General features: G+C 48.3%; 1 protein-coding gene across 1 annotated transcript; it reads left to right on the forward strand.

The window, feature by feature from the left end:
• Positions 1 to 918: 918 nt before the first annotated feature.
• Positions 919 to 9067, forward strand: RAP2C (RAP2C, member of RAS oncogene family). The gene is made up of 3 exons (XM_070760005.1): positions 919 to 1445; positions 2602 to 2919; positions 6760 to 9067. The coding sequence occupies exons 1-2, from the start codon at positions 1173 to 1175 to the stop codon at positions 2878 to 2880; spliced, it is 552 nt and encodes a 183-aa protein (XP_070616106.1). The 5' UTR covers positions 919 to 1172; the 3' UTR covers positions 2881 to 2919; positions 6760 to 9067.
• The last annotated feature ends 2259 nt before the right edge of the window (positions 9068 to 11326 follow it).

The raw sequence follows: 11326 nt of genomic DNA on the forward strand, positions 1-11326 counted from the left end.
ATGCAGGATCAATCGTCACTGTGGGGAGGAAAAACTAGGAAAGGTTTTCCGGTCTAGAGAAGTGATGGCGAACCTATGGCATGTGTGCCATAGGTTGCTTACGGAGCCATACCTGCCGGCACGCAAGCCCCAGTGTGCGTGTATGCACCAGCCAGCTGATTTTCAGCTCGGGGGGAGGCTTTGGAAGGGGCATTTCTGCCCCTCCCCCCCAGGCTCCCCAAATGCCTTGAGCCTGTGCAGGGTGAAAAACAGGCCTACCAGGCCCACTGGAAGTTAGGAAATGTAGGGGTGAGGGTCGCTTGTGCATGAACAGGGGCATGGCGCATGAGGGGCATTGAATTATGGATGTGGGCATGCATGTGTGCATACGCACAACAGCACCTATGCATGGCTACTTTCAGCACCCAAGGGAAAAAGTTTCATCATCAGTGGTCTAGAGAGGATTGCCCTGGAATCTCCTTGTGGTCTCCCATCCCAGGGATGGCTGTGCTGTGTTCCAGCATTCCTTATTATTATTGTTGTTATTAATACTACTAATAGTAGTAGAAGTAGTAATAATAATAATAACAACAACAACAAAAAATAGGCGTCGCTTTTCCACAAACGGCCAGGCATGACAGGCTGAGCTCGGCTCTTCCGCCTCGTGTTACACTTTTTACCTTCCCCTCCGCCCCGTTCCCCCCACCCCAGCGATCTCTCCCCAACCACTTCCGGGAGAAATCGAGACAGCCGCTCTGCCCGCTGCTTCTCTATCTTTATTCAAGGCGTCTCTACGCCCTTCTTTTTTCTTCCCCCACTTCCTTCCAGCGGAAGCTCTTGGGCTCCACCCCCGGAAGAAGCGACCGCCTTTCTCGCCTCTCTAAAGCCCCGCCCCGCCGGCAAGCGAAGCCTTTTGTTAGGGCATCGAGAGGGGATTTCGAGAAAGCAAGATGGAGGGCTAGAGCGGCCCCTACTCGCGCAGGCGCAGGGCGTGGGCTGCCCCCTTCCGGCGCTCCTCCGCCCCGCGCCCGGAAGTGGCGTCAGTGAGCGCCGCTGCCGCACTCTTCCGCGCGGGCGGTTCCCCAGGCCGGCCATGGAGTGAGGAGGCGGCTGAGGCGGCGGGCGGGCCCGGGGACGGAGGCGAGGTGCGGGCGCGTGGAGCCCTCCTCCGTGGCCTCGGCGGCCGTGGGGCCATGAGGGAGTACAAGGTGGTGGTGCTGGGCAGCGGCGGGGTGGGCAAGTCGGCGCTGACGGTGCAGTTCGTGACGGGCACCTTCATCGAGAAGTACGACCCGACCATCGAGGACTTCTACCGCAAGGAGATCGAGGTGGACTGCTCGCCCTCCGTGCTGGAGATCCTGGACACGGCCGGCACCGAGCAGTTCGCCTCCATGCGCGACCTCTACATCAAGAACGGCCAGGGCTTCATCCTCGTCTACAGCCTCGTCAACCAGCAGAGCTTCCAGGTGAGGGGACACACACTCACACACGTTCACAACACACACACACTGGGGGAGGGAGAGGCTGCTGGGCCTGCTTTGGAGGGGCAAAGACCCCGCCCCCCCATACACTTGCCTCACACACACACAATACACACGCACACATAGGTGGGGAGGGTCTGCTGGGCCTGCCTTGGAGGGGGAAAGACCCCCTCCACCTATCCCCACCTGCCTCTCACACAATACAGATACACACACTGGGAGGGAAGGGGCTGCGGGGGCTGCCTTGGGGGAAAGACTCCCCCCCCATCCCGCCTCCCACACAATACACACACACACCATGGGGTGGGGAGGTGCTGGTGGGGGAGTGTGGAATTGAGCCTGCCCAGCCCACCTTGGATGGGGAAAGAGCACACACACACACACTGTCCTTTCACCCCGCCTCATGCACACACAGACATATGCGCCTGGTTCACAGAGTGGGGGGTTGAGCCTGCCCAGCCTTCCTATGACTCCCCCAAGTATTCCTCCTTCCCCTCTGCCTTAGTGGGGAAGGCTAGTCCCCCCTTCCTTCCTGTGGCTCTGGGCCCAAGGCCCCTCGCCTGGCCCTGCCCAAAAGTACCAGAGGAGCCTCCCAGGGCTGCACCAGCACTGGCTGCCCCGTTCCTCCCTCAGTCAGTTGCTTGGAAGGTTGTGCCCCTGCCCACTTCCTAATGCCTTGTGGCATCCACCAGAAAGGAGGGTGTGTTTTTTTTTTTGACAAACTCCAAATTCCAACCTTGCAGGTCATAGCAGCTTCTCCTTCAGCCTGATGGCCCTATTAGTTTATATGGCCTTTCTTTTGGATAATAGGATGCATCTTTCTTTTTGAGAGTAGAACTGATGATGTTCCCTAGCAGGTTCATGAGACGTCTACAAGGAAAACACCAAGCTCAGAGAGCACCGAATTCCCCCGCAGTTGAACCCTGAGCTACAAATTTCTGTTAGAATATTTTATAGTAACTGTTGTTACCTTAAACTGTCTTCTGGCCCCTACTGAGGGAGGGGGACCCCCGTGATCTTTGGCCCAGCGTGTTAGCATTGCAGACATGGTGATGCCGCCCCTCTGCGCCCCCTCCACTTTGCTCTTGCCCCACCCCTCGAATTTTGGCGAGCGTTCACCCGTCTTTCCCTTCTTTCCCAGGACATCAAGCCGATGCGGGACCAAATAGTCCGCGTGAAGCGATACGAAAAGGTCCCCCTCATCCTGGTGGGGAACAAAGTCGACCTGGAATCGGAGAGGGAGGTTCTGTCAGCGGAAGGCCGGGCTCTGGCCCAGGAGTGGGGCTGCCCCTTCATGGAGACCTCCGCCAAGAGCAAGACCATGGTGGACGAACTCTTTGCCGAGATTGTGCGACAAATGAACTATGCATCCCTGCCTGAAAAGCAAGAGCAGTGTTGTACAACTTGTGTTGTCCAGTGAGGGAGGAAGCAAGCTCTCCATCATGGCCATGCAGAGCAGGTAAGGGCCCCCTCCACTGACCCCTTCCCAAAAGAGACCAGGGGTTGGGCTGTTCCATGCAGCAGCCCCTGGGCTCCCTGGCTGAGTTGGTGGCTGGTGGGTTTTGCGCCCGGGTTCCCTTCAGCTCTTGCTGCCTGAGTATACACAGAGCCAGAATTGGCCAGTTTAACTTTATTTATTTTATTTATTTATTGGATTTGTATGCCGCCCCTCTCCGGAGACTCGGGGCGGCTAACAGCAACAATAAGACAGTGTACAATAACAATCCAATACTAAAAATGATTAAAAACCCATTAATATAAAAAGCCAAACATACATACAGACATACCATGCATAAAATTGTAGAGGCCTAGGGGGAAAGAGCATCTCAGTTCCCCCATGCCTGGCGGCAGAGGTGGGTTTTAAGAAGCTTACAAAAGGCAAGGAGGGTGGGGGCAATTCTAATCTCTGGAGGGAGTTGGTTCCAGAGGGCTGGGGCCACCACAGAGAAGGCGCTTCCCCTGGGTCCTGCCAAGCGGCGTTGTTTAGTCGACGGGACCCGGAGAAGGCCAACTCTGTGGGACCTAACCGGTTGCTGGGATTCGTGCGGCAGAAGGCAGTCCTGGAGATACTCTGGTCCGATGCCATGAAGGGCTTTATAGGTCATAACCAACACTTTGAATTGTGACCGGAAACTGATCGGCAACCAATGCAGACTGCGGACGCCTCCAAAACACACCACACCTGAGCCTTTTTGCGAATTGGTTCTGACTGAGCTGGCAGCACCTTGGAATTTTCTTCCACCCTGTTTCCAAAATAATCTGAATCCAGGATCGGTTGCATTGCGGTGCTTGGTGGGTTCGCCAGAGTAGCAGGGCAAAGAGTCCAACCTGCCTTAAATCCTCCTGCCTCAACACGTAACGCTCACAAGCCATCTTCTCCTGCCGAGAAAGTGCTAGAAGGGGCCCTTTGATTAGAATCAGAATACAGTTGGAAGGGACCCTGGAGGTCTTCTAGTCCAGCCCCCTGCTCAATCAGGAGACCCAAGACCATCTCAGACAAGTTGACTATCCAGTCTCTTCTTTAAAACTTCCATTGATGGGGCACCCACAACTTCTGACCCATTGGATAACTGTCCAGAATTCCTCTTTTTGGAATTCTTACTCCTGCTTGGCAATTTGATGAAATGCAAACTCCACTCAACTTATTCTAAGTATTTACTGCCTGCCCTGCATCTGTGTAGAGCCATTATACGTTTTGGACTCCAACACTCTGGACATTTTAAAGAGAAGATTGAACTGCCACTTGACTGGTGTGCTATAGGGTTCCTGCTTGGGCAGGGTGTTGAACTCGATGGCCTTCATGGTCCCTTTCAACTCTAACGATAGATAGATAGATAGATAGATAGATAGATAGATAGATAGATAGATAGATAGATAGATAGATAGATAGATACTGTAGAGAGAGAGAGAGAGAGAGAGAGAGAGATACATGCTGTAGATAGATAGAGAGAGAGAGATACTATAGATAGAGAGAGATAGAGATAGATAGATACTGTAGATAGATAGAGAGAGATAGATAGATAGATAAATAGATAGATAGATAGATACTATAGATAGATAGATACGATAGATAGATAGATAGATAGATAGATAGATAGATAGATAGATAGATAGATAGATAGATAGATAGATAGATAGATAAATAGATAATAGTTGATCCTTTCCTGACTGCTTATAAATGAATATTTATATATTTGTTTTGCATGGGCAATTTTCTCCTGGGGGCTGTTCTGAAGCATGCAAATGCCTTTGTCTCATTTGAAGACGTGGGAAAGCTAACGGTTGAGTGACAACGCCCACTTCTTAAGTTCAAGCCTTGCGAAAGGCCCTGTGTCAGCTGCCCTTGAGTTTTCCAGGGGCTGAAAGAGACGATCAGCAGGAGAAATCGTGTTGCAGCCACGTGGGTTGCATGAAGCGGAATAAAACGGAAGCAGTGACTTCATTTTTTTCCCCCTTTCCAATGCTCTGCAGCCTTTTGTCTCTCTGAGAGGCTGAACAGCTTCCATCTCAGTCTCTCCCCATTCCTGTAGCCGTGTAGCTGTGCCCTCTTTCGAAATGGCCGCGTGACAAGGGTCACCTTTCTTCAGTCACCAAGGTGGGAAGCCTCATCAGCTCATCAAAGCATTCAATGGTTCGGGAGAAACGATCCCTTTCTCTGATAGAATTGGTCACCAGCTCCCCCAAGCTGCATGGTGTAAGAAACATGGTTGTGGGAGGGATCTACTGGATTTAACTTTCTTTGAGGGGGGGAAGAAGTGCTTCTACTTCTTTCCGCTCTGCATGCATTTTTATAAAACAGGATCTCTGTATGACTTGGAATAAATTGTCCTCTGCTTTAAAAAACAGTGTCCAGCAAACCTTGAAATCAGAGAATTTTCAGGGGAATCGGCGGTTCGTGAAATATCCGAGAATTATCAGGGAATTCGTGAAAAAAACTGGAATAAATCGGGGGAGGGGGGAGAGAGAAACAAACTGTATTAAAATGTTTAAAAGTCAGGGGAAAATCATGTTTAAAAACAACGCGGATCGCGCTGCCTGGCAGAGTCAAGCCAAAAGGACCATAACTGTGGCAAGAACCTGCTTCCTCAGCTGCCGATATTTCTCCACGGCTCAGCCGTTTGGTATGATGTCATCTACGACTGCAGCCTTAACTAGGTCACAAGTTACAGGGAAATATTGGGGAGATATCAGGGAATTTCAAAATGCTTTTCCCTCTGGACACCCTAAAAAAAAAATCAAGTCCCAAATAAAACTCTTGGGGGTTTTGTTTTGTTTTTTATACAAATTTTATTTACAAGAATAAACACACCAACTATACAAATAACAATACAAATATTTAGATGAAAAAAAGAAAAAACAATTATGAAAAAAGAGGACAAACATCAACAAATTATACAATGAACAATGTACAATAATAACAAACAAATAGTAAAAAACGGGCGGCAAATCTGTATCAAAAGTTTGTGCTATAAATATTCTCTATAGCCTGTTACGTTATGACTACAAATTACATGATAAGTAAATAAGAGGTAAAGTTGAGTATAACACATCAAAAAAGTTTTAGAAAGATAAGCTTAATTTTTATCTATATCATATTTAAATCCTTTACTGAAGTAATTTAAACACCAGACTGTTATCTTTGTATATATACAATTTGGTATATACAGTGTTCCCTCGATTTTCACAGGTTCGAACTTCGCGAAAAGTCTATACCACGGTTTTTCAAAAATATTAATGAAACAATACTTTGCAATTCCCCCCCCCCCCCTATACCACGGTTTTTCTCGCCTGATGATGTCATATGTCATCGCCAAACTTTCTGCCACCTTTAATAATTTTTTAAAAAAATAAACTTTAATAAATAAACATGGTGAGTAATAATCTAAATGGTTGCTAAGGGAATAGGAAATTGTAATTTAGGGGTTTAAAGTCTTAAGGGAAGGCTTGGGATACTGTTCATAGCCAAAAATAGTGTATTTACTTCTGCATCTCTACTTCGCGGAAATTCGACTTTCGCGGGCGGTCTCGGAACGCATCCCCTGCGAGAATCGAGGGAACACTGTAGTAAGTTTTAAGCAGTTATTGGTCGGATTGTTGTTGTTTTTTCCCCTAACCAGCAGTAAAAAGAGTCCCAGTATTTATAAAATGCAGATTCTTCATTATTTCTGAGTTCCAGAGTTGTTGGGGTTTTGGGGGGTGCCAGGAAAACGGATCTGGTGATGCTTTCAAAACAGCTCCTTGTGCCCTGGGGGAGGACACACCTGGGGCTCCCTGACGGATTTCTTTCTCTTCCTTGCAGATAAAACTCAGAGGAAATTTGCACAGATGCTGCACCGGAGAACTCTTTTTAAGCCCAGGTTGCGGAACTGAGCCTTGCTTAACCTGGTCTCGGTCTTCAGAGCGCGTTTTTCAGGCATCCGGTGAATCAGGCAAGGGAGCAGCTGGGGAGAGAGAGGCCCAGGCCTCTGCAGACAAACTCTTCGCATGTTTACCCTTTGATTTGGGAATCTGTTCTTGATCTCTTGGGGTGGGTTTTTTTTTTTAAATAGCTTTCTAAGTTCCTATTAATGGCTAATATGCAAAAAAAAACCCTTCATTTTAAACTATTTTATTTCTTTAATTGATTTCTAAAATCTTGTATTTATTAAACTTTAAACTCAGTATTACCTACTTAATGCCTTTTTAAGAGAGAGAGAGAAAAAATTAATGGAGAACAAAAGTGAGCCTTAAACACAAACGGTTACTTCTATATATATTACCTCACATCTGTGCTTGATTTGCGAAAGAGAGAAAGAAAGAGAGAGAGAAGAAAGTGAAAACAAGGTTTCTTCTCCTCCAAAACGTCATTGATTGGAACTTTGAAACATTCTGTTTACATGTGATGGTGTCATAGAAGGAGGTTTAAGAATTGCCTGATAGGGGGAGGGCGCGGCCTCCCCTTCCTCAACAACTGCGGTGGCATGTGGTCGGCCTGTTGGGAAAGCTTTTCTGGTGGGGACTGGAGACATCCAGCAATTTGTACGTGTGTTCCCTGTTGTTATATGGTATTTGGATTTGGGGGGTTTTTTGGAAAGAAAAGGCTGTGTTGAAAATCACTCGTTCATCTGCTTTATTCCATTCATCTTCCAAAAACCTTTTCTTGGAAAACGGACAGCGTGTCGTGTTTAGGTTGTGTTTACAAAGCAAAGCTGAACTTGAGATTCCCCGATAGCATTTAAGGTGATTCTGGCAAAGGGGGAGGAAAAAACCCCCCAACTTTATTATTTAACTATTGTTTCTGTCCAAAAACGTTGAAGCAATAGATGAGGCTCCATCACTTGCTTTGTCAGTCTCTGTTGGATGCAGCCTTGGTGGGTGGAATAGACCACAGCTCCCCCAAACTGCAATTCCACTGACGGTGGTCTTCAAAGAGCAACATAGGTTTTGAGCGGAAGGAAGAGAGCGCTGGTGGGAGTGTTGGCCCTCCAACTGTGGTAGGACCTTTTCCTGGGGCCGATGTAAGAAGTGGCTTTTCTCCACTCCAGGCAGGGGGGTGAACCTGCACCAGGGTTAAAAGCCCCCCTGAAGTCCTTTGACCGTACATCTAATAGATGTTGCCCTCTGTAGCAGCCCAATGACCAAATTTCCTCCTTAAATCAGTCTGGGTTGGCGGTTGGCACAAGGGTGCTGGGCCTCTAACCCGAGATTCTTGCTCTCCCCACTCAAAAGGTGCAGTGAATTAAAAGTTTGGGCTTGCACTTTAATAGAAATCTCCAAGCGTTAAAACCCCCAATTTTGCAGCGCTCTCTACATTGGCCAAGTATCAGACGACGTGCCACGGGAATGCAGAATTCACACAGTGGCTGTATAGCTTATTTCTCTGAGCGGGAGACACATGGCGTTAAGTTCTAAACTTCTCTGCTGGTTGACCTTTTTTTTTAAAAAGAAAAAAATTCCAATTCTTTCTCCGTTGGAGTTGGGAGCGGCAAAGAGTTTGGCATCAGACCCGGGCCGCGGTGTCAGGGCCTGGGTTCCAGAAGGGCTCTGGAGATGCACAAGGCCGCCTCTGGTCCAGCCGAGAAGGTGCTGGTACGTTTGTCCCACCGCCCTGGTTGAATCATGAAGCCTTTTGGGCCAAGATCCCAAAGAGGAAGGAGAAAGACGCTGGTTTTTCAGGGGGGGGGGGGGGAAGCCTCCCTCTCCCGGCTTCAAATCCCTCTTTCTCCACAAGCCAGACGGTGCTCCAATGGGCGGGTGTGGTTGGGGTGTCCACCCAGGGGTCCAAACTCAGCCCTCCTTTTCCAGGGCTGTGCGTGGCGCCTCCTTCCTGGACGTGGGTGCCCCCTCCCCTCTTCTGCCCCAATGTTCTCACCATTTAATTCAGTGAATCCAGTGTACTGTACCTCTTTCTTGGGGAAAAGTTTAAAGACAGAAAGCCTGGAAACTTGGCAAGTTGCGAAACCAGGGCGATGATCAAATGCTTTGTAAAGGTGGACCGCCGTTTATTGTCCCTCTCTCCTTGACCCCCCCCTCCCCCCCGGTTTCATCCATTCTTATTTTGTAAGACAGCCCTACAGTCCAGCTGTTTGTAACTTTTTTAATAAAAATAGATACCTGTATTACCAAAAGCGGCTTCCTCTCTTTTCCTGATTTAGCTACGGTGGAAGTGCGGTTTTTGCGGCTTTCGTTGCAGCCAAGCTTCTGTGCAGCCTAATAGGGGTGTGGGGGACACACCCATGTTGTCCTTCAGCGAATGCAGCAAGAGGCTGTTGCACAACTTCAGCTTTTAGAGTTGTGTGAACCCCACAGAAGGGGAGAATGATGAAATACTCTGGGAGCAATTAAACATTAAGTCCATTTTAACTTCCCTTTTACTGGCCCTGTCTGTTTTGGGTGTGTGTGTGTGTTTAATTGATTTTTAAAATATAAACACACACACAACATAAAACAGGTGCTCTGTGAGTAGTGCCCACCACCAGACAAACATTTACAGCCCACTGTTTTGGGGGGGGTGACCCATGAGCACAACACAAAATCTAATAAATAAATAAAATCTAATAAATAAATCTTCTGTTGCCTTATAATAATTTGGAAAGAAGGTGAGGCTGGAGGTCAAGATGGTTTGGGAGTGGGGACAGTTTGGGCCAGAGGTCCCCAAAGTTGGCAACTTGTGGACTTCAACTCCCAGAATTCTCCAGCCAGCATAGCATAGCAGGCTGGAGAATTCTGGGGGTTGCGACCCACAAGTCTTAAAAGTTGCCAAGTGTGAAGACCTCTGGGTTTTGGCTTTGTCCTGAAGGGATTCTGCAGTCTAGAGCTCTCCTTGTCCGGCTTCCCACCTTGACCGGTCCTCTTCACATCCCAGGACAGGGTAAATAATAATACCCAGTAGTAGGCTTGTGTTTCACCCTCCCCAGGCTCCAAAGGCCAAAAATTTTGGCTCTGTGTGAGCCAAAAATCAGCTGGCCGGCACACATGCACCTTGGAGCTGAGCTGGAGCAACGGCTCGAGTGCCGGTATATACGGCTCTGCATGCCACCTGTGACACCCAGTTTGTTTGTTTGTTTATTTATTAATTATTTTATTTATTTATTGGATTTGTATGCCGCCCCTCTCCACAGACTCGGGGCGGCTAACAACAATGATAAAAAATAACATGTAACAATCCAATTTAATAAAACAACTAAAAACCCTTATTATAAAAACCAAACATACACACAAACATACCATACATAACTTGTAATGGCCTAGGGGAAGGAATATCCTAACTCCCCCATGCCTGGCGACAAAGGTGGGTCTTGAGTAGTTTGCGAAAGACAAGGAGGGTGGGGGCAGTTCTAATCTCCGGGGGGGAGTTGGTTCCAGAGAGCCAGGCCACCACAGAGAAGGCTCTTCCCCTGGGGCCCACCAAACGACATTGTTTGGTCGACGGGACCCGGAGAAGGCCAACTCTGTGGGACCTTATCGGCCGCTGGGATTTGTGCGGTAGAAGGCAGTTCCGGATGTATTCTGGCCCAATGCCATGTAGGGCTTTAATGGTCATTACCAGCACTTTGAATTGTGAACGGAAACCGATCGGCAGCCAGTGCAGTTAGCCATCACTTCGGGTAGACGATGGCCAAGCTTTATGCCTCCATTGTGATGAGAGGAGGAAATAAAACACGCAGGCCGCCTCGCTGAAGTCTTATGGGGCCCATCGGCCAAACGGGACCTCAGAGAAGGCAATTGGGATGAGGTCCAATGAGTTCGGGAGCCGCTTGGCCCATCTGGCTCAGCCAGGCCGTGTGGTGAGAGGGCCAGCTCCAAGAAACGGAGGGCAGCTCTCTCGCCCCACAACTGCACTTGGGTGAGAAGAAGTTAAAAGTGGGGCAGCTCGGGTGTGAGTGTACGATCTGCGCTTCAGATCTGCAGCCGATGGAGAAGGGAGGGATGGAGGACTGACTACCAAAACGGAAATGTCATTTCCTTTTATCGCTTCTAAAAAAAACCCCACCACCACCCAACCCAAATCTTCAACTTCTCGTGCTTTCGACAACTTGCACAAGCCGTGTGCCTCCCTCCCACTTAGCTTCATAACAGCCCTGCGAGATTGCAACCTGGGTTTCTCAGCCAGGAGTGAAATTATTTAATGAATTGATTGATTTCTATTATTATTATTATTATTATTATTATTATTATTATTATTATTTATTAGATTTGTATGCCACCCCTCTCCGAAGACTCAGCATGGGATGGGGAGAAAAGAGCTGCACAAGAGGAGTGGTTGGGCCAGGAAAGATCTCAAAACAATAGAATATGGATAGTAGGAGCATCACATTTACTCTCCCTACTGTGTTGTTTGTTTGTTTGTTTATTATTTATTCAACTTCTATGCCGCACAATCATGA

This window comes from Erythrolamprus reginae, chromosome 8, assembly GCF_031021105.1.
Source record: "Erythrolamprus reginae isolate rEryReg1 chromosome 8, rEryReg1.hap1, whole genome shotgun sequence".
NCBI lineage: Eukaryota > Metazoa > Chordata > Lepidosauria > Squamata > Dipsadidae > Erythrolamprus > Erythrolamprus reginae.